General features: G+C 44.9%; 1 protein-coding gene and 1 non-coding gene across 2 annotated transcripts; one reads left to right on the forward strand and one right to left on the reverse strand.

Annotated features, from left to right (window-relative positions):
* Positions 1 to 11: 11 nt before the first annotated feature.
* LOC115071304 lies at positions 12 to 84 on the forward strand. Its single transcript, XR_003850400.1, has one exon. It is a non-coding gene; the product is annotated as a small nucleolar RNA SNORD103/SNORD85 (small nucleolar RNA).
* Positions 85 to 5,090: 5,006 nt separating this feature from the next.
* Pyy (peptide YY) lies at positions 5,091 to 6,231 on the reverse strand. The gene is made up of 4 exons (XM_008838152.3): positions 6,144 to 6,231; positions 5,583 to 5,770; positions 5,396 to 5,479; positions 5,091 to 5,273 (listed from the first exon to the last, which is right to left on the reverse strand). The coding sequence occupies exons 2-4, from the start codon at positions 5,768 to 5,770 to the stop codon at positions 5,249 to 5,251; spliced, it is 297 nt and encodes a 98-aa protein (XP_008836374.1). The 5' UTR covers positions 6,144 to 6,231; the 3' UTR covers positions 5,091 to 5,248.
* Positions 6,232 to 26,903: the final 20,672 nt, after the last annotated feature.

Below are 26,903 nucleotides of genomic sequence, written 5' to 3' on the forward strand. Positions count from 1 at the left end.
TCCCAGTACTTGGTGGCAAAGATGGTGCATACTTGCCTTCACTTAGACCATAGTTCATGGCTAAGAGCATTATTCTGAGCCAGTTGTTGGGGGCAGGGGAGGAAGCCCAGGATTTGGGAGACAGAGGCAGGTGTTTCTCTGTGAGGTAGAGGCCAACTCAGGCTATATAATGAGTTCCAGACCAGGCCATCTGAGGCTACAGGGAGACCCTGTCTCTAATTAATTAATTAATTAATTAAAGACTTTTTAAACCACCCAGTGGGATTTTGATGAAAGTCCAGAAAACTTTCACAATAGTCCTAGCTTGTCAATGATTTGATTTTTCTATGACTTCTGTTACCTGCAGTCAACTCTGGCCCAAAAATAATAATGGAAAACTTCAGAATAAAAGATTCATAAATTTTAAATCACAAGTCCTCCACAGTAGCATGATGGAATCTTGCACCATCCCAACCCATCCTGTCCCAGATGTGAATTATTCTGTTTCCATGCTCTGTATACACTGCCTCCTCATTAGTCTCTTAGTAGCTCTTTGGATTATCAGACTGAATGGAGGGATCACAGAGCTTATGTTCAAGTAATGCTTATGTAGTAGCCTAGCATTACTTCACAATTCCCAAACCATTCACCCATTTCATCCATTTGATCCAATTCACACTGGATCACCTCACATAATTACCAAAAGGATGTATATATTATAGTACCACAGGCTTTTTTTTTTGAGACAGAGTCCCATATATCTGGCCTCACTATGTAGCTGAGGATGACTGAACTTTTGATCCTCCTGCCTCCACCTCCCAAGTGCTAGAATTACAAACATTCACCATCGCACTCAGTTTATGAGGCACTGGGGATAGAACCAGGTGTGCTGGTTAGCTTTAGTTATTAACTTGACACACCTGGAAAGAGAGAGCCTCGTCTAAAGAATTCCTCCAATGTATCGGCCTATGTCCATGTCTGTGGGGCATTTTCTTCACCACTAATTGATGTAGCAGAGCCCAGACCTCTATGGGTGGTACCATCCCTGAGCAGGAGGGCCTGGACTGTATAAGAAAAGTAGCTGAGTAAGCCAGGGGGAAACAAGTCAGTAAACAGCATTCTTCCATGCCCCCTGATTCAGTGCCTGCCTGAGCTCCTGCCCTAGCTCCCTCCATGATGAACTGTAAGCTGTAAGGTGAAATAAACCCTCTTGTTCCCAAGGTGGTTGGGGTTTGTCAGTGGTATATCACAGCAATAGAGAAACAAACTAGAACATGAGGGCTTCATGTTTGCTAGACAAGCACTCTACCAACCAGCCCACATCCCCAGGCCCCCAGTAGACTATTTTGACAAACCACATTCACAGAACTTTTATTAGAATATTGTGATGACTGTTTTGTGTTTTGTTATTGCTTTAATTTCTTGCTGTGCCTAATCTAGAAGTTAAACTTTTGTTTGTATGTATATGTATATGTTCATGTGTGTGTGTGTATGTATTGGGAAAATATAGTGCAGACATTAGAGTTAAGTATTATCCACAGTCTCACAGTTCCCACTGGGAGACTCAGAATATGTCCCCTGAAGATAAGGAGTAAACTACTATGCAGCAGTAAAATCTCTTCCTGGTCTTCTTGGAATACCCACTCTGAGGACAGCCAGCACCATGTGAGTCCAGTTGCCTGAGAGTTTCACTCTAGGGAGGTCAAATGTAGGCACTATCTATGGACAACAGCTCCAGTTAAACTTCCAACTAAGAGCCCACTGGTCTGACATGTCCGTGAGCAATCTCAGGCATCAGTCTAGAGGAGCCTTTGAATGGCCACAACACAGACAGTCTGTGACAGAAACTATCTCTGAGACTCCAGACAGATTCCTAGCCAGCCCTTCCCAACACAGAGCTATAGATGCATGAGTGAAGTGAACTGTTGCTTTCAGCTAGGACCTTAAGGTGATTTGCTACACAAGATAGCAACCAGAATGCCTGCCCTTTCCCCTGACATCTCTTGCCACTAGCTAGGACACAGATCTGGTGATGGTAAGCCATCTTTAAGCTTGTAGAATAAGGTTCAGGGAGGCTATAATGTAGGAGTCTGGGCCCTCTAAAGTCTTCTTGGAACAGCATTACCAACATCCCAGATGCCCCTCTAATTTTATACAAGAGATGAAGGTGAAGAAATGGCTCAGTGGTTAAGTGCACTGGGTGTTCTTGTAGAGGACCTGGGTTCAGTTCCCAGAACCCACATGGTGGCTAACAACCATCTGTAATTTCAGTTCCAGTGAATTCAACACCCTCTTCTGGCCTCCAAGGGTACTGCATGCATGTGGTGCACTTACATACATGCAGACAAAATATTCATAAATAAATAAAACATTTTTAAAATTTTTTATAGAAGAGAGAAATTTGCCTTAAGTCACTGCTAATTCTGTTTTTAAAGATATCTAAGGTATGGGAACATATCTCAATGGTGCAGTGCTTGTCTAGTGTGTGTGTGTGTGTGTGTGTGTGTGTGTGTGTATGTGTGTGTGTGGCCCTGGTTCCATGCCCAACACCCCCCAACACACACACACACACACACACACACACACACACACACAAGAGAGAGAGAGAGAGAGAGAGAGCCTCAAATCAATACAGATCAATATCCTAGTGTAAAACACATATCTAATGGTCTACCACATAAAGAAGTGATGATTGGGGCCAGCGAGATGGCTTAGTGGGTAAAAGGGCCTGCTGCCCAACAGTTTAAGCCTGAGGACCTGAGTTCAATCCCTGGAGCTCAAGTAAAGGTAGAAACAGAGACTTGACTCTACAAAATTATTCTCTTGACAATACAGATCAATATCCTAGTGTAAAACACATATCTAATGGTCTACCACATAAAGAAGTGATGATTGGGGCCAGCGAGATGGCTTAGTGGGTAAAAGGGCCTGCTGCCCAACAGTTTAAGCCTGAGGACCTGAGTTCAATCCCTGGAGCTCAAGTAAAGGTAGAAACAGAGACTTGACTCTACAAAATTATTCTCTTGACACAAATATCATAAACAACCATAATAAATAGATTTTTTTTTAAATAAAGAAGTGGTTTTTGGTGGCCAGGCGTGGTGGCACACGCCTTTAAACCCAGCACTCAAGAGGCAGAGACAGGCAGATCTCTGTGCGGTCCAGACCAGCCTGGTCTACATAATGAGTTCCAGGCCAGTTGGGGCTACAGAAAGACCCTGTCTCAAAAGACCAAAAAGAAGTGTGTTTTGAAAGGGAACTCTTGTTGTTGTTTTTCTTACATGTACATTCCCTCTAGCTCTTACATTGGTTGAATTGATCAGCAGCAGATTACACACCTGCTTACAACTCCTCTGAGTGAACAGGAAGGGAACCCATATCACTAATGACCAACTGGACATGTCACCTGAGCACAAACTGTCTGTGGCCACACATGATTCACACCAGGTCTCTTGCCTTCATTAACCTCAAACTGACCTCATCTACCCTAGGCAGAACATCAGACAAGGGCCCATGAACACCAGCACCCAGAAACCCAGCCCTTTGCACCTCAGCTGCATGATGAACCTAAGATCAAGACAGCCACTGCAAGTTTGAGGCAGAGGAGGAAAACAGAGTACATTGGGGTGGGGGAGGGGTCTGGGAAAATGGCAATGCTGGTGGGAGAGGAAGCAGAGAGACTAACTCTACCCTGAGAATCCAGGAACAGTTTTTAGGAGGTAACCACTGAGCAGGAGGTGTTTTCCATGCAGGAGAGAGGGAAAGGGCTGTGTAGGCAGGGTAGATGGAGCATCAGAATCCGAACAATCTGTGACATACCCAGGTCCCTGACCTTGTCTACTCCCCTTCTCCTTTCTGGCCCTGTGATGCTGAAGGGCAGCCCTGGGAAAGTCGATGTGGGAGCACAATGGTCCCCTGTGCTGGTGATGTCACAAGAGAGTCCTTCTGCAGCTGTTAGAGTCTTTTCACCCCTGCCCCTGCTCCTGCCTGCCCCCCCCCCACACACAGAGTGGTTCCATCCAGCCTTCCTGCCTCTGCTTTTGGGGCCTTGGCTTCAACCAGATCCCCTTCCCTGATTCCCCAGCTACCTGCTCAGGCAGGCCCGCTCACCTAGAAACCTAGACAGAAGAAGGGACACATACTTTCCTCAAGAGGGCCCCCAGACCTAGAAGGGGGACAGGACACAGAAATATAGATGGACTTCTTAATGAACACATGATAGCCAGGTGGCCAGAAAGGGCAGAAAGAGCACAGGTCAGGGCCAATCAAAATGGCAGAGGACTCAGGTTAAGCTACAGTTTAACCACTAAACTGTCCGGGGCCAGGGGTGGGGGGCAGTTAGTGACAGTGAGCATGTATTCTGCAAGGTGGGGAATTCTGGCTGCTGATGAGGGAATGAAGACCTCCACACCCCCACTGCTCCTCCTACTCAGAGAATGGGAAAGTGACCTACCTCTTCACCCAGTGCACCCATGTCACCCCTCAAATGCCTCTTTTTATAAGATTTGCCTTTATTCTCAATTATGTGTATATTTGTGTGTCTGTGTCAGTTCATGCATGTGAGTGCAATGCCTTCAGAGAGCATTGAATCCCCTGGAGCTGGAGTTATAGGCAGTTGTGAGCTGCCAGAAAGGTGCTGGGAATCACATTCTGGTCCCCTGAAAGAGCAGCAAGCACTCTTAAAGCTGAGCCAGCTCTCCAGTGTCCCCTCAAAGTCCTTCTCCTCTACAGTCCCAACCTAGATCCCATCCTCATATCCAGGCCCCATAGCTGGACATGGGAACTCTACCCCACTCTGACATCAGGGATGGTGCCTAGCCCTTTCCCCTAGCCACCCTCAAACTCCTCTCCACCCTGCCCAATTTTCAAGAATCCCCTCCACCTGCTTTCCCACGCCGCTCTCCAGTTCCTCCCCAGGTCTTTTGGGCACTCTCCAGCCCCAGGCTGAAGTGTCTGGGTTGAGCTCCCTCATCCTGCCCCTGCCTCATCCTGGGTGCTGTTTATCCTAGGTACCAGTTTTTCCTCCAGCCCAGGTGCCTCCAACTCTCCACTCTCACCTCCAGGAAGGTGAAAAGGATGAACATACAAACACGGACGTGCAGTTTCTGTGACATTTGCTCTTTATTTGGAGACTGGGAAATTAACACACATAGCCCTCCAGCCCTGGCGCCCAGGACACCAAGATTTGGGCAGAGGGTCGGCACACAAAACCAAACATGCAAATGAAGTTAGTGTAGTTAGCACATCTCGCTGGAGTCCTTGGGGATCTTCACCATGGGTAGGCACCTTCTGGCCTGCAAGAAGAAAAGGACAAGAATTGAATGGGGGTGGGGGTGGCAGCACTAGGGGAGACTTGTAAGTAATGGGGGCCAGGCCACTCCCCAGGGAACATGTGTGGTCAGGGGGACATTTTTACCGAGACCTGACGGGGAGGTCCTCGCTGTCATTGGGGAAGAGCAGTTTAGAGAACAGAGCCTCCTGGATGTCGCGTTTTCCATACCTGGGGTCAGGGCCACAAAGGGGCGTGGTCAGTCTCCAGGTGGAGCTGGGCGGAGGGCGCCCCCCACCCCAAGGGGCAGGGTCCCTCCCGCTCATGCGCTCACCTCTGTCGGGTGACCAGGTTGAGGTAGTGGCGCAGGGAGGCATAGTAGCGACTCAGCTCCTCCGGGGAGGCATCATCCCCCGGAGCCTCGGGTTTGGAGGGGTAGGCGTCAACCAGCGCTCCCAGGCAGGCGAGCAGGGCCAGCAGCACTGCGGCCAGGGCGGGCCACGGCCTGCGCACGGTCACCATCTAGGAAGGGGGCATTAGAGAGTGTCATCCTGAGCCTCGACCCTCGACGGTGAGAGGCTGCAGCGGCCGTCAGGTCCATATCCCGATGACCTATTCGTCTCAGCCTCTGGCTCGCCGTTTCTTCCCGGACATCTCTGGCCTCAGTTTCCTCATCTGTCAGAGAGCCATAAGCCCTGCCTGCCTCCGCATTCCCGCTGCTGCCCAAAGAGGTAGATAAGGAAAGAAAATCCTGCTGGTCCAGGCTTCTCCTCACCTTGGAGGCACTCTGCCCATCCAGCTTCCAGCCATTCAGGCCCAGTTTCCACCACCCCGGCCTCAGTTTCCCCACAAAAACAGCTAGGTACCAGACAATTCCTGGGCCCCAGTCACTCACAGCGACAGCTCCTGAAGCGAGATGAGCAGGAGTTGGAAGGCGAGGAGTCTTGGCTGGACCGCTACAGGCCGCGGGACTTATATCCCTCCAGGAAAGGGAGGGGGAGTCCAGGGGAGGGGAGTCAGCAGGGGAGGGCCTGCCTCCTCCCTCCCTTCTCCACCCCTGCCAGTCGCTGACTTCACACCCAGCCGGGAGGTGATGTCTCCACCTTGCAGGAGCTGAGGGGGCGGCTGTCTCCTCGGGCTCAGGGTCCCTCTGGAGGGGTGCTTTGCCTGAACTCCATGTTCACTCACGCGGATCCCGCAAGGAAGTGAATCCAGACTCCTGGGGCAAGGCCAGGGATGAGATTTCATCTTCCCTAGCCTGTTCTTAGAAAGGGATGGAGAAAGGGGAGACAGGATTCCTTCAGCCTGTGAGACTTGTGACAATTCTTTCTAAGAAGCAGCCCTTTCCAGCTTCTGTTTGGCAGCACCTTGGAGAAGGGCCCAGGCCCGACCACACCTATGGGGGAAGACTTTCTAATTCTAGCAGGGGGGAGGGGGGCATGTGACCTTGACTCCTGAAGGGATTATGATGTTCTGAGGCTGTAGGCTGTGGCCTCTCTGGACATTCTCTCATGTCCTCTATCCATTGAAAGAGAGACAGGAGGAAACAAAAGCCAGTCCCTTTCTAGAAGCAGCTGCATCAGCCACCTGTGCTTTCCAGCCTGAAACAGACAGACCTGGGACCAGCTGTGCACACCTGACATAGAGCACCCTCCCAAGGCAGAGCCCCACCTTCAGATGCCTCTGAAGCTAAGTGGTACCAGCTCTTGTGACTGTCCCTAGCCCATTACAGCCATCACTGGGCTCTAGGGCTAATGAGGGAAGAAGAGAGTCAAAGACTGTTACTTTTTTTGTTTTTATTTTATGTGTATGTGTATATGTAAGCACATGTGTGTAAGTGCACCATGTCATACAATGCCTGCAGAGGTCAGAAGAGGGCAACGGATCCCCTGAAACTGGAGTTACAGACGGTTGTTAGCTGCCATGTGAGAGCTGGGAATCAAATTCGGGTCCTCTGCAAGAGCAGCCAGTGCTCTTAACCACTGAGCCATCTCTCCACCCTCAACTGGTATTTCTTAAGTACCTATTTTGCACTGTGTAATACTTCTTACACATCAATGCTCAGGGTGTACCCATTTTCCAGGTGAAAAAACTGAAGCTCTGAGGGGTCACCCATTGTTCAAACAGAAAAAAAAAAAAAAAGGGTTGACAGATCTCAGGAAGAGGCTCCCTCAATCCTGAGGGAGACAGGCTCAGCACCTGGAACAACCTTGAGGCTTAGGAGGTGCATGTGGAAGCAGGGGATGAAAGGCTAAGTCTAGGGCCACCACTCACTCCAAGAGCCTGAGTAGGGGAAGAACCCCAGACCATCAACCCCATCAGACCCACCTGCTTCATCAAGAAGAGAGGGTTGTCAAGGAATACCCCATAAAGACCTTTCCAGTTCTCTCTTCCTAGTCCGGCCAGAGCCTCCAATACTTCCAGCTCATGGAGGCAGGAGCCATCTCGCCCAGGCTCCTGGTTACAGGCCAGCCCCTCCACTCTCCAGGACAGATGGCTATGAGTACTATTTTTAGAACTCACCTGAGCTGGGGCATCCGGGGCTCCTTCAATCACCTTTTTATGGGTTCAGTCATCTGCACTCTCCGGAAATGGATCCTTATCAGCCAGGTGGGTCCCATGAGCCCCACGCAACCCAAGAAGCACCAAAGCTCCTTGCTGAGCATGGAGTCAGAAGATGACATCAGGACAAAGGGGCATAGGCCCCACCCTTGAAGGAAGGAGAAAGACCATTCTTAGGGAGTCCACATATGAAGGTCAAGGCACAGCCTCTGTCCTTCAGGACCCTGACATTTCAGAGGAGAGTGGGACCAAATCCTTAGTGATCCCCAGTCTTTAAAGTTCCCAGAACAGGTTCAGAGAGAAGTGCTTGTGTCTCATTTGGAGAGGAGACAGCAGAAGTAAAATAATTTTACTACCCTGTAGAAAGCCAAAGGCTATGGAAAGACAAGACAGGACAGGGACTCAGGAGAGGGCAACATAGGCACTGGTTAGGACAGCCATGATCATAGAGGTCAGAGCCTAGACAAAGACTCTGCAGACTAAAAGGGACAGGGACAGGGAGGTGCTAGTGCACTGACTCCAGACAGAGAGATAAAGGAGCTTGTGAAAAGTGCAGAGGAATCCTTGATCCCCAGACACTGCCCCCAGTCCCCTGCCTTGGGAAACACAAGGTCTGAGGACAGATAAGAGGAGAGGAGAAAAGATGGAGAAACTAGAAGGCATGAAGGAAGGCCAAGATTCGGTGTGTCAAAGCAAGCTGAACCTGAGGGAGTCCTTCAGTGTGGACCAGGAGCCAGCCTCCCCCTCCTCACAAGTCCACCTTATGCATCTTAGTGCTCTCTCCAAATCCATGCCCCAATTACAGGGCAAGCAGACTATCCATTAATCACCACCTCCTCATTGGAGATTTAATTAACTGTTGATTAGTAGGGAAGATGTCTCAGACCTTGATCAATGGGCCCTGCTGCACCCTCCACATGCCCACCGTCATCATTGACCCATGACTCAGTCTCTATAAGACGTGACTGGGAACTGGGGGGGACTGACATCTGTGAGGGGAAACTTCCAAAACAACTGTGCCATGCAGCTGAGACCAGGCCCGACTTCCAACTTGTCCTTGAAGGGTAAGGGGACAGGATCACTGGGGTCCTTTGCTTTGCATCCTCAGAGGACCTAGCAAGGCCAACTCAGGTCAAGTTGCCTATAGACCTTGACCTCAAGAAACCACTTGCTTTGCCTAGTAGGCTCAAGGCCACTCATCAAGATAGGGTGGCCTGGGCCACTCACCCCTTGTGACTTAGCATTCTGCACTCCCATTGTCAGTGACCTGAACCCAGTCACCACAATAGGGCCTCTGATGCCTTGTGCATTGTCACTGACACCTAGACAAGGTCACAAACCCAGGGTCCTTCGGACTGCAGGTTGCCATGCAGCACAAGAGTCAGTCCCCACTCAAGAAGTATTCACTGCTAGGCATGGGACACAGCCATCCAGCACTAGGGAGGCAGAGCTAGGAAGATCTCAAGTTCAAGGCTAGCCTGGCCTAAATAATGAAACCCTATCTCAAAAACAAACAAAAATAAAACAGGGGTTGGAGGACTCCGCGATTAAGAATTTGTATTGTTCATCCAGAGGACCTGAGTTTAATTCCCAACAACCATGTCAGGCATCTCACAACCATGTGTAACACCAGCTCCTGGGGGATCTGGCACCTCTTCAGGTACCTGAAATTCAAGTGCACATACCCACACACAGACACGTATATATATACACATAAATTTTTTAAAATACAAAATGAAAATCTTTAAAAAAAAAAATAAGGCTGGGAATATAGCTCAGATAAAGTGCTTGCCTGGCATGGCCAAACCTCCAGGTTTGATCCCCAGCTCTGGTGTGGTGGCACACACCTATAAATCCAGCGCTACAGAGCTGGAGGCAAAAGGATCCATCAGAAGTTCAAGGTCATCTTCAGCTATATAGGGAATTTGAGGCTAGCCTGGGATTCATAAGACCCTATCCAGAAAGGAAGGAAGGAAGGAAGAAAGAAAGGAAGAAGGGAGGGAGGGAGGGAGGGAGGGAAAGAAGGGGAGGAGAGAGGGAGGGGAGAGGAAGGGAAATGGCTCCACAGGTAAAGATGCTTGCCACCAATCCTAATAATCTGCATTCAATCTCAGAGACCAAACAGTTGAAGGAGAGAGCTGACCTCTCCCCTTACATGACTTCTACATGGGTACTCTATGGCATACCACACACACACACACACACACACACACACACACAAATAAATGTAATAAAATTTAAAAAGAAAGAAAGAACCCAATAATAAAACCACAAACATACAAAAACATAAGAAACACTTATCTGAGCTGGGCATCCCAGTACTCAGGAAGCAGAGGCAGGCAGATCCCTGTGAGTTTAAGGTCACCCTGGTCTCCATAGCGAATCCAGGCCAGCTGGGCTACAAGGGGACCCTGACTCAAAAAGATAAAAATAAAAAATAAAAAAAAGGAAGGGAGGGAGGGAGGGAGGGAGGGAGGGAGGGAGAAAAACAGCTATCTGGTCTACATATCAAGTTCTAGGCCAGCCAAGGTGAGACATGGTGAGACCTTGTCTCAAGACAGAGAAAGAGAGACAGAGACAGAGACAGAGAAGCACTTTTCAAGCCCCCACTATACTCCAGACACTGAGATAGAACAGAACAGGCAAAATCTGTTCTATGATGAAGCTAGATTGTGACTCTGCTTTCTGTCAGGACACTGATTCATCACATGAAATGCTCTGCATACTTTCATGACTGGCCACTACCCAGGAAAATGTTGGCAGTTGTGACAATGTTTACAAAAATACAAGTGTGTGGGCTGGTGACCCAGCTCAGCAGGTGAAAGTGCTTGCCACACATGACCAACTACCTGATTTTGATCCCCTGACTCCACATTAAAAAAGCTAGACGCCTTGATGCACATTTATAATCCCAGTCCTCCCACACTGAGGTAGAAGGCAGAGACTGGGCGATCACCCAGAAGCTCTTGGGTCAACTAGCATGGAGTACACAGCACAGTAGTCACAAGAGAGACCCTGGCTCAGCAAGATGGTAGGACAGAAATGACTCAAAAAAGTTGTTCTCTGACCTCTACACACACATATGTTGGCACATGAGCACCTGAACTCACATACATACACTAAAAAAATATTTTTGGATGTAAGCCTGTTTATTCCATCTGGAGCATACTCCGAAAGGGAACAGGGCTATGCTGTGCTTCAATAAAACCATAATCCTGGACATTAAAGTTTGAATTCCAGGCCATTTTCAAATCTTGAAATATTCTTCAGGGTTTTTTTTCAACTAGTTAAAAATTAAACCTCCAAAAAGCAAAACTAAAATCTACTCTTGAGGCTGGGAAAATGGTTGTCTGTGAAGTTTCATCATACAAGCATAAAGGCCTGGATTCGGATTCACATCCCATGTTGACAGCTGGGAATGGTGGTGCATGTCTGTAACTCCAGCACTGGAAGGGGGCAGAGACAAGTGGACCCCTGAAGCAATTTGACCAGCAGTCTAACCAAATGGATGGACTTCAGGTTCATTGAGAGCCTGTCTCAAAAAATAAAGGTGAAAGAGCCCAGCATGGTGGCGCATGCCTTTGATCCCAGCACTCAGGATGCAGAATTTTAAAAGGTGGAGAACAATCGAGAAAAAAAAAAAAAAAACGCCCGATGTTAACCTCTGACCTCAACATTCACATTCAGGCACACGTGTATACACACACACTAACAAGTATGTACCCATATGTTTTTCCACAGGGTCAACCCACTAGGGTTGTAGTCCTCCATGTCCAGATAGCTCTAAGGGGCTCAGTGCTATATGGAAGGACTCCCCTTCTCAGCAGGGGGCCTCCTGCTCTCTTCCTGACTTACCTGGAAAGTGCCACCAAGCACAGATGCCTCACCTTATTTGGAACATGACCTTTGGCATAGTTACCTGGAGTAAAAACTACCCCAGGTTTTTTCTATATGATAATTAGACATTGTCCAATAATCGATAATAGGAGCCTACTGCCACATGTAAATAAAGCATACTATGAGCACCTATCAGCTGAAGCATTGGCTACTGCCTCCACACTATATTTTCCCTAATCCCCACTGAATAAACTGAGCTGTTTCACTAAATCTGGAGCTGTTTGCATCACTGAACCTGCCTCCCCGGAAGGGCTTTCTTCCATCAGTGCTCACTGGCCGTCCTGACTCCATTCATCGCTTCTGCTCCCTTTGTCCTCGTGGAGCGGTGGCCAACAACCCACAAGGAGAGGGAGTGACCCCACACCCGTATATGTGTATACACACGCTTACATACCGCACCCACACTCATGCACACAAAGTATTCTTACCCCTTTTTTTTTGTTTTTTGGTCTTTTTGAGACAGAGTCTCCCTGTAGCCCCAGCTGTCCTGGAACTCACTATGTAGACCAGGCTGGCCTAGAACTCACAGAGATCTGCCTGCCTCTGCCTCCCGAGTGTTGGGATTAAAGGTGTGTGCCACCATGCCTGGCTATTATTTTATTTTTTTAAAATATTTTATTATTTTATGTGTATGTGTGTATTGCCTGCATGTAGGTAAGTACACCCGTGTCATGCAATGCCAGAAGATAGAAGAGGCTGTTGGATCCCCTGGAACTGGAGTTACAGACAGCTGTTAGCTGCCATGTGGATGCTGGGATTTGAACCTGGGTCTTCTGCAAGAACAGTCAGTGTTCTTAACCACTGAGCCATCTCTCCAGCCCCATCTTACCCTATTCTTAACCCATAGGACAAAGAGAAACAGGAAAGAGGAAGCTGGGGGCAAGAATTTGCCTTTTAAGAACATGATGGAGCCGGGCATGGTAGGACATGCCTTTTATCCCAGCACTCGGGAGGCAGAGGCAGGCGGATCTCTGTGAGTTCTAGGCCAGCCTGGTCTACATAGTGAGTTCCAGGACAGCTGGGGCTACAGGGAGACCCTGTCTCAAAAAGAGAGACTGAAAAAAAAAAAAGAGCTTGATGGGGATGCTGGGGGATGGCTTGGTGGGTAAAGCACTTGCCATGCAACTGTGAGGACCAGAACTCAGATCTCAAGCACTCACATAAATGTTGGGTGGGTGTGGCAGCACTCAGGAGGCAGACACAAGATCCCCAGAGCATAGACTAGCCAAATCTGAGAGCTCTGGGTTCAAGTGGAAGACCCTGCCTCAATATATAAGGTACAGCACAATCCAAGAAAACACTCAACATCAACCTCTGGCCTCCACGGGCACTGACACAGATGTACACATGTACTCAGACACACATATGCAAATACATACACAAACAAAAAAATAGGATGGAGGATGGGGGAAGGCTCAGTAGTAGAGGACTTGCTTAGTATGTAGTCCCAAGTCTTCATCAGAGAGGGAGGAGGAAGGAAGGAAAGGAGAGAGGAAAAGAGAGGAGAGTGAGGGGAGGGGAGGGGAGGGAAGTGGGGAGGAAGAAAAAATAAAGAGGAAGAGAAGGAAAAGGAAGAGGAGGAGAAGGCCCTCACAAGAGCAGGCATACAGCACTCAAAACTCTTGCCTTGTACTAAGTGTCGGGGTGCATGCCTTTACCCAGTGTCTATTTTTGGTTTTTTGTTTTGTTCTGTTTTGTTTTTTCTGTCTCCTTTCCCTGCTTATTGCAAGCTTGCCTCTTTTAGTTTAGGAATTCTATGAGCATCTGATCATAAAGATACTCAGGGTAAGAAACACTTATCCCCTGCAGCCCAGCAGGGTGGAGATGTCAGGAGGAAACTCCCCAGGACATGCACTGGCCTCACAGGGAAGCCCTAAACAGTATTCCTTATGCCTGGGTTGGAAGGAACATTCTTGACTCAACTGGAAAGACACATACAAAGGTTGTCACCCAGTGACTTTTTTTGCTTGTTTGCTTTGTTTTGGAGGGACAGGTGTGCAGACCAGGCTGGCCTTGAACTCAGAGAGAGACAGACAGACAGACAGACATCCACTTGCCTCTGCCTCCCAAGTGCTAGGATTAAAGGCAGGCATTGCTTAGCCCAGCAATCAAGCAATCACCTGGTATCTAGAGCCCCTGCATGTTCTTGGAAGCATTCAAGATAAGCCCAAGACAATGGGAGCAAACCAACTCAGGTCTCCCTCAAAGAGGGATCCTCCCAAGAACAGCACATGAATCTGATCCAAAGCATAAATTCAAATCCCACCAGCCAGCAAAGAAGGTTGGAATTGTTTGTTTGTTTGTTTGTTTTAGACAAGTTCTCTAGCTGGCCTGGAACTCACTATGTAGACCAGGCTGGCCTTGATCTCACAGAGCTCTGCCTGCCTCTGTCTCCCAAGAGCTAGGATTAAAGGCACGCTTGCCAACTTTGAAATTTTTAGAAAAGAAAGAAAAATAAGATACCAAAATGAGAAACAGAAATTCAAGGAAGTAGAAAGTGCTTAGAGAAAAACTATTTGATATTCCATCTGGGTTTTTGTTTTGGTTTGTTTCTTGGTTTTTGAGACAGAGTCTCACCTAGGCCAGGCTGGCCTTCATTTGCCCATTGGTCTAGCTTTATGGATGGTTAGATGGTACATACATACATACATACATACATACATGATAGATAACTAGATAGATAGATGGATGATAGATAGATGATAGATAGATAGATAGATAGATAGATAGATAGATGATAGATAGATGATAGATGATAGAGTTTTACATGGTACCAAATTGTCTTATAAGTGACCACTTATATTAACTTAAATTCCTTTTAGTTCTTAGTGTAACAGGAATTTTAGGGGAAAAGCTGTGGCTCACCAGCTGGTGAGATGAATTAGTGGTGAAAACACTTGCCAATAAGGCTAATAACCCGGCTTCAATGCCCAGGAGCCACATGGTGAATACCAGAGCTCAGATCTCACATGGTGGAAAGAGAAAACCAATTCCCACAAGTTGTCCTCTGACCTCCACATACACAAGTGTGATCAAGCAATCAATCACTCAATCAGACAGTCAACATAGTCATAGCTCAGAATTGGGGACAGGGAACAAGAGGTACACTAATTAAGCAATCTTGGTCAAGGTGTTGACCAATATCTGGTTGATCCTTGTGTTTCGATTCTTCAAGAAGTCCTTATTGCTGGAGGGGACAGGCTGGTTCTTGGGAAGACTTGTGTTTGCCACCACACCCAGCCTAAGTGCCTTTAAAACAGGATTTTAACAAATCTAACAACTTAGTTCATTTAAATGTGTTGGTTAAAAAAAATAGAAAGGAGCAGGGTGTGGTGGCACACACCTTTAATCCGAGCACTTGGGAGGCAGAGGCAGGTGGATCTCTGTGAGTTCGAGGCCAGCCTGGTCTACATAGTGAGTTCCAGGCCAGCTGGGGCTATGGGGAGATGGCGCATCAGATAAAGGCACTTGCCATGTAAACCTGGCAACCTGAATCCAATCCCTGGATCACACACAAAAGTGGAAGAAGAGAATCAGCTCCACAAAATTGTTCTCTGACCTCCACACAAGCCCTGAGGCATCCTTGGCACACATCACACACACACACACACACACACACACACACACACACAAAAAATATTATTAATAATAATAATAAATTTTTAAGACTTAAGGGAAAAAGAAAATAGAAATGCTTCCAAGACTGTTAATACACTTTGACTGTGGTGTTTTGGGTATTTGGGGGGGGGTTGTTTTTGAGACAGGGTCTCCCTGTGGCCCCAGCTGTCCTGGAACTTACTATGTAGACCAGGCTGGCCTTGAACTCACAAAGATCTGCCTGCTTCTGCCTCCTGAGTGCTGGGATTAAAGGCGTGTGCCACTACGCCCAGCCCCAGAAATTTTATAAAGAAAAATAAGACAGAAAGGAACTATCTAGCATGTGAAAGGGATACGCTGAATTTGTGACCCTCTTGCCTTAGCCTCTCAAGTAGTTGGGATTATAGGCCTGTACAACCAAACCTGACTAGGAAATGTTTTTAGATGAGAAATGGCTTTGTGTGATAAAATAAGAGTTAGTCTTAAAGTAAAGGGTTTTTCCAAAATGGAAAAGGAAAGATGAGGACAGAACTAGAGGGTTAAAGGAGAAAGATAAAGCTTAAAGATAATACACAGGGCAAAGGTTTAAGGTCATTAAAACTTACTTAGGTCAAAGTTAAATATGCTGATGTAAAACAAAAAACTAGCTATTTACAGCAATGAAGTTTTACATTTATAAAAACTTGCTTACAGAACAAAGTGTTCTTTTGTTTTTTGTTTTTTATTCCTGTGCTGAATGAGCCATTTGAAACATGGTGATTAGATTTTATTCAAATGCATCCAACATAAAGACGTAAATATCTTTTTTTTCAAAAGCTCAATTTGTTTAATTTTTCTCATTTAAAAACCCTATGTGAAGTCGAGCATGGTGGCAAACACATTTAATCCCAGCACTCAGGAGGCACAGACAGAAGGATCTCTGAGTTCAAGGCCAGCCTGGTCTACATAGCAAATTTCAGGCCAACTGGAGCTACAGGGAGATCGTGTCTCAAAAAGACCAAGAAAAAAAATTAAAAAGGAAAAACCCTATGTGATGTTTAAGCCCAGGGATTGAACTCATGTTGTCAGGCTTTTGAGTCTTCACTTTTACCTGCTGAACCATCTCCCCAGCCCTAAATATGTCTTAATATCATATTTGTATGTTTTCCCCCTTAGGTTGAATTCTTTCCCTTGTTGGAAAGCCACTCTTTGGGAGTAAGAATACTTCTGTTAGAAAGAATGATTCTGGTGCTGGAGAAATGGCTCCACAATTAAGACCACTGTCTGCTCTTCCAGAAGACCTGGGTTTGGTTCCCAGCACCCACATGGTAAGTCACAACTATCTGTAACTCCAGATCAAAGGAATCCCAACTCCCACTTCTAGACTCTAAGGGTACCACACACACATGGTGTACCTACATACATGCAGGCAAAATATACACATAAAATAAAAACAAATAAAGAGAAACTATTGGGCATAGTGGTATATGCCTTTAATCTCTGTGAGTTTAAGGCTAGCCTGGGCTACATAGTGAGACCCTGGCTCAGAGAAAAAAAGAACTAGTCCTACTTAGTTATTTAGCAAATTACTGATTACATAGTAATTAAGTAATTGCTATTAAGTGAACAACTAAATTATACTGTAAAGCCCATCTCACTGGACAAATATTTACAATATTTAAGCCGATTTATAAAATTTGGGCTGATTTATAAAACTTATAAAATTTTCGTATGTTCTTCAGTCTCTAAATTGATGATTTTTTTTAGTCTTTTTGAGACAGGGTCTCTCTGTAGCCCTAGCTGTCCTGGAACTCACTTTGTAGACCAGGCTGGACTTGAACTCACAGAGATCCACCTCTGCTCCCAAGTGCTGGGATTAAAGGCATGTGTCACCATGCCCAGCAACTGATGATTTTTAAAAAGTATTTTATTTTTTTTTATTTTATGCATATGCATGTATTGCCTGCATGTGGGCAAGTGTACCCGTGATGTGCAATGCCCTTGGAGGTCAGAAGAGACTGTCGGGTCCCCTGGGACTAGAGTTACAGAGAGTTGTTAGCTACTATATGGGTGCTAGGATTCGAGCCCAGGTCTTCTGCAGAACAACCAGTGTTCTTAACCACTGAGCAATCTCTCCAGCCCCTAAACTGATGATTAAATGAACAAATGGCAATACACAAAACTCAACCATCAGAACTGACTAAAGCTTTCAGCTTCCCGAGCCAAAGATGCATCCATTTGTTCTCCTACACCTGAGATTTGCTCATTTGGAGAGACATCAGTTAGCTCCTTATAAAATATTAATGAACATTCTATGAAAATGGATCATCAATGGCATGAGTCATCCCTGCTAGAAGGAAACAATGGAACTATTACTCAGGGCATTAAAAAAAATATCTAAAAAATCAGAATTGGTTGCAGAGTCTATATAGTGAGTTCTAGAGAGATAAAGAAGTTAATGAGAGCTAAAACCAGTGATTTCATCCATTGGAAAAGACACCACATCACTTCAACCTGTATGGAAAAGACCTCAGCAGACACTTCCAAACCATCTCCCGTTGCAAAACCTCAAGAGATAAACTCTTGGATTAATGGTTGTCATGTCAAATGTGTGCCAATACCTTCTATGAATTTCAGAAAAACTGGTGACACTCATCTTCAACTACACCAACAACTGAGAACCCCAAATAACTGACTTCAACATTCCTCTGATAACATTCCTAAAAACAATTATCCTGAGTGTGGTAACCCAGACTCAGAGAGACAAACACCACATGTTCTCTCTCATAGCTGGATGTTAGCTTTGAAATCTTAGATATGCATGTTTCAATTTGAAAATTCAGAGATGTCAAGAAACTAACAAACGGCCATGGGTGGGTGGGGAGGTTCCTGGAAGAGGTGGTAGAATATAGTGATATAAAGAGAAAAGGAGAACATTAGAGCGGGAAGTGTTAAACAGGGGAGGGAAAGGGAGGGCAGGGTAGAGGACGGAGTATAGGGAGGTAGAAATAATACTAAAGGCTTTTAGAAAAAGCCATATGGAAACCTACCACTGTAGAAACTTCTTAAGGTATATACATATACATCATAAAAAGAAATTAAAAGGAGTTATCCTGTAACAGAGTGACATTGCCCTTTCTAGGCATCATAGGCTAATAAAGAAAACCTCATTGCCCGGAATGAACTCCCTCTCTAGAAATTGTTGACCAGGGGTCCCATGAACCCTCAAACAATATTGGCCATTGCCTCTGCTCTTGGTTACTGATGGTAAGACCCTATTGCTGAAGACACTATATACATGAGCTGTAGAACAAACAAGGAGAAATCAAGGTGGTGCTGACTTCAGAGTGTCATGTCTACTGGCTAGCATTCATAGTGCTGGAAGGTGCTATATAATTCTACCAGAAGGTGCTATATAATTCTACATCATCCTTACCTAGATGTGACTCCTGCAAACTACAATAGCAACTAGTCTGGAAAGATATGCCCACTAGTGCAATAGTGGCACAAATATTATGAGACTAACCAACCACTCTTTAATTGGATTTAAGTTCCACTTCCTAGGCTGGAGCCCATACCTGATATCAGGCTTAGGAACCTGAGGTTAGACAGGTCACAGGACATAGGGGAGAGCCTAATACTAGCTTTCTACTAAATAGTTATCATATTAAACTGACTCTTAATGACTTATTATTATAGTCATAGATGAATGCATCTCTCAACTCTCACTGGAGAAGTTTCCTTATGCAACAGATGGTGATTAATACAGAAACCCACAACTGGCCAAAGTGCAGAGAACAAGAGTCTTCAGAGTGCTTATCCGCAAATAGGACATCTATAGCAAACTTCTGCCCCCTGCCCCAAGGCTCGGTGATTATTGCAGTAGAGGAGACAGAACAATTGTAAGAGCCAGAAGTAGTAGATGACCACAAGGAAACAGTTTTCTAGACAGCTGGTCAGTTACTCATATTAGCTCACAGTAATGGTGACAGCATGCACAAGTCCCATGCAAGCTCAAAACAGAAAAAATCCCAACATGGACATGAGGAAGTGGGTAAGAAGCTCCAACCCCATCTAAGGAAGCTATGACAACAGATGGCTACTGGGAAGGGCAGAGACAGTCTCTTTCAAGCATGGGACTCTTTGTAGGTTAATCAGATCCAGAGGATGGACATATACTGAAGGACATTTGGAGACACAAATTAGACTCCATAGGCCTTATTATACATATCTATATATTAAATATTAAATTAAATAAAGGTTAAATTGGCATAGAGACAATAAGGGGAGGTGGGGATGGGGAGGGGTTCTAACTATTATCAAATTATATTGTATGAAAATTGCAAAACTTTGATTAAAAAAGAAATTAGCTGGGCTTGGTGGCACACATCTTTAATCCCAGCATTCAGGAGGCAGATGCAGGTGGATATCTGTGAAATCAAGGCCAGTCTGGTAAACATAAAGGGTACCAGGACAGCTGGGGCTACAGGGAGACCCTGTCTCAAAAGACCAAAACAATTCATTATTTTTTACTTTCTTAATTTGGATTTTCAAATTCCAATTTTTAGAATGGGAGAGAACTGTTTTAATCTTCCAAAAAGAAAATCCATTGGGGGAGAGGGGTACTTTTATTTTAAAACCAAACACCTAGGGTTCTTCTTATTAGGAAAAAAAGGAAAACTATTAGCTCAGTTCAACCAACTGGCTTACTGAGTTGCTATTGATATTATACATGGTATATACAACAAGTTCCTGTCTGTAACTGTCAATCTATTCTAGCTTCCTGTCTTTCCTGTCACAGCATAGTCTGTCCTGATGACCATCTGCTCCAGGGTGGGACCTATTATACCTTCCAAGCACACAAACTCTAGTTTACAGGAGTAACTTGGTGAGCTCAAATTCCAGATGATGCACATCTACCATTAGATCTGGAAGATTCTGGGAAGCCATATATCCAGACTTCTGCCTACTTTGGAGTAACTTTTAATCAAGTCACTTTAATTAGGGATACCCAAACATTTTGAGTTGGTCCTTTTTATCCAAATTATATAAAAACAATATCTCCAATGGCAACAAGATTTCTGGTATTTTCAGAAAAATTAGTCAAATGCTAGAGCCAAAAGAGTTTTTGCTGGAGGTATAGACACAGGGACTAGGAATTTTAATACATAAAATAAAGACATACCTTTGAAAAGGATTCACATTAAAAAAGAAACCACATTAGGTCAACCAGATGGCTAAGGAGATAGCCATGCTTGCTACCAAGCTTGACAATCTGAGTTTGATCTTCAAGACTTACATGATGGAAAGAGAGAATCAACTCACACAGGTTGTTCTCTGCCCTCAATACACATGCTTTGGCACATGCACACACACACACACACACACACACACACACACACACTTGCAAATACATAAACAAATAAATCAGTAAATTTAATTTTTAAAAAGTAGGACCCTGGAGCATTAAACGTAATTTGGCTTCTACCTGTGCAAAAATGTGATGCTTGGCCAACAGGGGAAACTGTGAATGAAGTTCCCAGAAAATCTCCCAGACCTGTGCTGACGGTTCTATAAGATTGATTATGTGAACTCAAGTTCCCAGGGAAAAAACCACACCTATGTCAAAGATTCTACAGAGTTGATGGACTGATTATCAGTCTGTGGTTGTGGATATTTCCACCAGTGTGTCTGAAAACTTGATTTATGATTTCCTTTGTTCTGTAACTATAAAAATGTCCTGAAATCACTTCCACATCGGAACATGTTATTTGGAATAATCTAAATCCATGTTCCTGAGTCATGGCCACTCATACTTAGTTTAAGAATAATATCTCTTATGGCTGGACATGGTGGCACACGTCTTTCATTCCAGCACTTGGGAAGCAGAGGCAGGTGGATCTCTCTGAGCTCAAGGCCAGCCTGGTCTACATAGTGAGTTCCAGACCAGCTGGGGCTACAAGGAGACCCTGTCTCAAAAAGACCAAAAAAATAAAAAATAAAAAAAGAATATCTCTTATTCCCTTTGAGGTGAGAGCTGTGTTCAACAATGGGTATCTTTCTCAATTACTCATCACCTTATTTTTTTAATATTTTCTTTATTGTTTACATTTTATATGTATGCATATTTGTCTTCATGTATGTAAGTGTACCATGTGCATGCAATGCCCACAGAGGCCAGAAGAGGGTGTCAGATACCCTGGAACTGAAGTTAGATGGTTGTTAACTGCCATGTGGATGCTGAGAATTGAACCCAGGTCCTCTGGAAGAACAGCAAATATTTTTAACCACTGAGCCATCTCTCCAGCCCATCATCACCTTATTTTTTGAGACAGACTCTAATTAAACTTGGAGCTCACCAATTTAGCTAGACTCACTGGCCAGCAAACCCCAGGGATCCTACTGTCTCCATCTCCCTAGTGCTGGGATTATAGGCATGGCCACCATACCTAGCTTTTCCATAGGTACTGGGTGTAGGAACTCAGGTCCTCACGCTTGAATGATAAACACTTTACCAACTGAGTCATCTCTATACTCCCTAGAAAATGCACTTAATAAATCCTCCATACCCTTTTTATGTACCCCCAATTGCCTCCTCTGCCAGTCAACAGAGCTGCTGGAGCATCAGGAGAGAATCTATGTCCTTGATGTGCTGTGAATCTGAAACACTGTCTCCTTCTAAGACCTCTGTCCTTGTTTCTTTTCTGATGCTGTAATAAAACACCATAACTAAAGCAACTTGGGGAGAAAGTTTATTTTCACTCATGGGTCCATCAAGTCACAGCAGCAGGGCGTGAAACAGCTAATGACATTCACAATCAAGAGCAGAGAGAGAATGAAGACTTACATGCCGGTGCTCAGCTCACTTCCTCCTCTTATACAATCCAGGACCCAAACTCAGGGAATGGTAGCACCCATTTATAGGCTGTGTCTTCCCACATTTATTAATATATTCAAGAAAATCCTCCATCAATATACCTATAGGCCAAACTGATCTAGACAATCCCTCACAGATACTCTTTTCAAGTGATTCTAGATTGTGTCAAGTTGATGATTAGAACTAATCACCAAAACCCCTCAGGGCACCTAAGTAAAAATGTTGACCCCAGAGAGGCAAGACAGTTCACTGCCAAGTCACAATTGGGCTTGTTGACAGTTGTGCTCATTCATTAAAGAAGTGCCAAGCAGGGTCACTGGACCCTCAACTGAATATCCAGCCATTCTTTCCAGCCACTCTTCTCAGCCAACTAGTCCAGCCTTGGAAGACAAAAGAAAAATGAGGAGGAACCCAATAGAGGGATGCTTTTGGAAGCCCTTGTCATCTGAACATTTGAAAATTGCCCTGTTCTGACTTTTTTCTAGTTCCCTGTCTAGAACTTGAAATGCTGATTACTCTTGCCTTTACTTCTTCACATCTCCCATTCATGATTCAAGGACTTTCTTCTCCCCTTAGAGACAAAAGTTATGCAATTTAGGAGTCTTTTAGATAGACCCACTGAAGGGGTACTCCAATTGCCTCACCCTGCGTCCCTGTTCAGCATGGAAGAAGCCAGAGCGGTCTGCATCCCTATTCCCTATTGGCAATTTGGGTAACCTCTTCAGAGGATGGCGTGATAATAATAGGAGGCAGGAATTGGCTAGGCAGTTAGGGTAAAAAGACCCCAAAGAAATGCAGCCAATTTCTTGGTTAAAAGTCAAAATGTCTTTGGGCCTGTTAGCAGCATACTCTGTTCCAAGGGCAAAAATGTCAAAAGTATTTGGGAGCTTGTATCTAATCCTTAAAAGATTTTAGGGTTTCCTCTTCAGAGGGGGGAATGTTGAAGGGGAGGGAGTGGGCATGGATTTGATCAAAACACCTTATATGCATGTATGAAATTCTCAATAAAGTTTTTGTAAAAATTTTTAAAAAAAGAATAAAACGGATCTGACTCAACCTATTGACGAGTATATACGAAACAATATACAGTTGACATCACACATAATGGTGAGAGATCAAAGGCTTTCTCCATAATGTCAGGAACAAGAAGAACGTATCTAGTTTCGTTGCTCCTATGCAACATTGTATTAGAAGTTTTAGCCAGGGCACTAAGACAAGAAAAAGTAATAAAAGACAGATATAGAGCTGAAGATTTATCTCAGTGATAACAATACTTGCCTAATATGTGCCAAGCCTCATAAATTTATTTTATTTCTTTGTTTAGTTATTTATTTTTGAGACAGGATCTTACAATGTAGCCCTGGCTGACCTGGAATTTGCTATATAGATCAGGCTGGTTTCAAACTCACAGAGATCTGCCTGCCTATGCCTCGCAAGTGCTGGGATTAAAGATGTGCATCACCACACCTTTAACTTAAATACTAGAAGGTATATAGGTTGGAAAAAGAAAAATAAAAATGTCCCCACTCATAGATGACATGATGGACTAAACATAGAACATATCAAGAAGTCACAAAGAGACACTTAGAACTGATATGTTTGATAAAGTGTTGTTCTATTTGCTACTTTCTGTTGCTATGACAAATACCTTACAATGTAAGATAGAAAGGGCTTCTTTTGGTTCATGGCTTGAGGGCACAGTCCATCATGGGGAAGAAAGCGTGTGAGGCAGATGGTCTCATCACACCCAGAGTTAGTAAGCAGAGCGGGACAAGCACAGGTGCTCAGTTCATGTTTTTCTTTTCATTCAGTCCAGGACCCCAGCCTGTGGGATGCTGCCACCTACATCCTGGTGGGTCTCAGTTAAGCCACTCTGGAAAGACACAAATAGACACACTCAGAGGTGTAGTTCCAGCAGGATTCTAAATGCAGCCAAGTGGATGATGACTAGCCATCATGCAGATCAAAACATAAAACTTAACTATATTTCTATGCACTAGCAATGAAGAAGTAACTAGGAATGGAAATGTTTTGTCGTTTTTAAAAATATTTTATTGTTTTTAATTTCTGTGTATGAGTCCTTGTCTTGTATGTATGTTAAGTGTTCCACATGCCTGCAGTGCCCTCGGAGGCCAGAAGATAGAGTTGGATCCTCTGGAACTGGATTTATAGGTGGTTGTTAGCCACCATGTAGGTGCTGGGAATTGAACTCTGGTCCTTTGAAAGAGAAGTAAGTGTTCTAAATAGGTGAGCCACTGCTCCAGCTCCAGAAATATTTTTTAAAACACTTCTTATGGGCCAATAAGATGGGTCAGTGGGTAAAGGCACTTTCTGCCAAACCCAGTGACCTGAGTTTGATCCCTGGGACCCACATGGTAGAAGAGAACCAGCTCCACAAAATATTATAGCCAGTAATTTTTTTAAATGTTTACATTTTTGGTGGGCATGGTAGTGTACACTTTTAATCTCAGCACTCAAGAGACAGACAGGTGGAACTCTGTGAGTTTGAAGTCAGCCTTGTCTACATAGGAAGTTCAAGTTCCAGGTCAGGCAGTACTGCATTAGTGAGACCCTGTCTCGTTTTTTATTTACTTAAATGTGCCTGCCTGTACACAAAGATCAGAGGATAACTTTCAGGAGTTGCTTCTCTCCTTCTACCAAGTGAATACCAAGGGCTCCAACTCAGGTCCTCAGGCTTGGAAGCAGGTGCTGTTACCCACTGAACCATCTCATCTTCCCCAGTGATTGTTACAGAAAAACACCCTAAAATTTACATGGAATAACAAAGGAACCAGAATAACCAAAAGACACTTTAAATGAACTTGAGAGGATTCATACCACCCAGTTGTTAGCCACCATGTGGGCCAGGAATTGATCCCAGGTCCTCTGCAAGAACAGTCAGTGTTCTTAAAGCACTGAGCCATCTCTCCAGGCCCCATGTTTTACATTTTCTGTAGGACACAGGTGAAAGTACACTGGGGTTGTAGAAGAGTAAGAGAAAAATTATGGAAAACCTCTTGGTGCCTGCGAATGGGAAAGGTCCAACATCAAGGCCCAGGTGTCCAGAACTACCTGCAGAGTCAAGACCACAGCTGGCCATCAATGAGGTAGGAAGTCTACTCTTGACACTCAGTCCTCCCAAGACTAGTATCTGAAAATGACAGAGACCTCCCCTGTCCCCAGAATAAGCCCAACACAGAGGCAAAGTCACTGCTATGCACAATCTGGGACCTGGGGAGGGAGGTTGTGGGGAGTGCAGACACTCAGAGAAGGCTGAAACTGCTGCCCCACATCAGGAGAGCCTCCGTCCTCCACTCTGTTCCACCATCAGCCCACCACCAAAGGCATGTGGAACTGTGGCTCACAGGAGGGGACCACAGCTCCAGGCTCACAGGAGGGGCTCATAATTCAATTACATTACATTGTATAATATATATAGGCCTACTATTTTCCTGTCTCTATCGCTCTGTTCACATGATTATACTTGTGTTTAAGAAAGAGTATTCTGGCTTCTCTACAACAAACAGAGGCAACAGTTACTTATAAACTTAAATTTTTCTCTAGAAGGCCATCAATATTAGAGAAAACTACTTTTTTGCTTTTACTCAAGGAGACAGATGGAGCAAGAGATTTCTTTTTCATGGTCAAGGACCCAGTTGGTTGTTTCTGGCATCTGCCGTTTTCACATCTTCGTCCATGACCAAATGGAATAAGTGATGAGACATCTTACTGGAATCATTTTCTAAGTTCTCTGATTAAAACATGAAGGTCATTTCCTGCTTAAAACTCCCCACCTTCACGGAACCAGGGGGCAGCCCTTGGGGAGCGCATGGCTGGGTTCTAGGGGCACAAAAGTCTCTTCAACATTCTTGTTGTCATCCTTGTCATCACCATCCACTGTCTTGGGCCTTTTACCCTACAGCCGTCATGCCTGCACCTCACCGCACTGAAAGCCACCATCGCCACTGTTGCTCCTGCACCTGCAGTCATCTTGGCTCTGGCCCCGTTTGCTTGTTGTTGTTTTTTTTTGAGATAGGGTCTCAAGTATTTCCAAGCTGGTCTCAAACTTGTCAAGTTGTCGGCTGGTCTTGAAGTCCTGATTCTCCTGCTTCTGTTTCCCAAGTGCTAGGATTGTAGGCATTCATCACCACGCCCAGTTTATACTACCCAACTTTTAAGACTTTCTAAAAACCATTAGGAATAATTACAAATGATACTTGTGAAATGACAGACATCTAGATGAATGCATAGAATAGAAAGTCCAGAAATGGAGCCACACAAATATTGCAGATTGGTTCTTACAATGTTGTAAATACATAGAGATTACATAGGAAATTAAATATTCTTATGCAAAAAAAGACTTTCACTTAATCCCAAGGTTAGTCAACAGTAACACAAAATATATCATATATCTAAAAGTAAAACCTAAAACTTTGGAAAAAAATTTAAGGAATAAGCCCCAAATGGTGGTACATAACTATAATCCCAGTACTTAGGAGGTAGAGGCAGGAAATTCAGGAGGTCAAGGTCATCCTCAGCTACTAAGGGAATTTGAGGCCAGCCTGAGCTCCGTAGGGAGAGGTTATCTTAAAAAAACAAACATGATGGGCGTGGTGGCGCACACTTTTAATCCCAGCACTTGGGAGGCAGAGGCAGGCGGATCTTTGTGAGTTCGAGGCCAGCCTGGTCTACGTAGTGAGTTCCAGGACAGCTGGGGCTACAGGGAGACCCTGTCTCAAAAAG

Source organism: Nannospalax galili, unplaced genomic scaffold, assembly GCF_000622305.1.
Source record: "Nannospalax galili isolate Female #2095 unplaced genomic scaffold, S.galili_v1.0 scaffold95, whole genome shotgun sequence".
Taxonomy (NCBI): domain Eukaryota; kingdom Metazoa; phylum Chordata; class Mammalia; order Rodentia; family Spalacidae; genus Nannospalax; species Nannospalax galili.

What these genes read in the sequence shown, in the direction of transcription:
- Pyy (XM_008838152.3), bottom strand. Translation starts at nt 5,770, where the DNA reads ATGGTGACCGTGCGCAGGCCGTGGCCCGCCCTGGCCGCAGTGCTGCTG. An exon ending in AACCTGGTCACCCGACAGAG is followed by an intron (nt 5,480 to 5,582) that starts GTGAGCGCATGA and finishes CCCTGACCCCAG; the next exon opens with GTATGGAAAACGCGACATCC. An exon ending in GACCTCCCCGTCAGGTCTCG is followed by an intron (nt 5,274 to 5,395) that starts GTAAAAATGTCC and finishes TTCTTCTTGCAG; the next exon opens with GCCAGAAGGTGCCTACCCAT.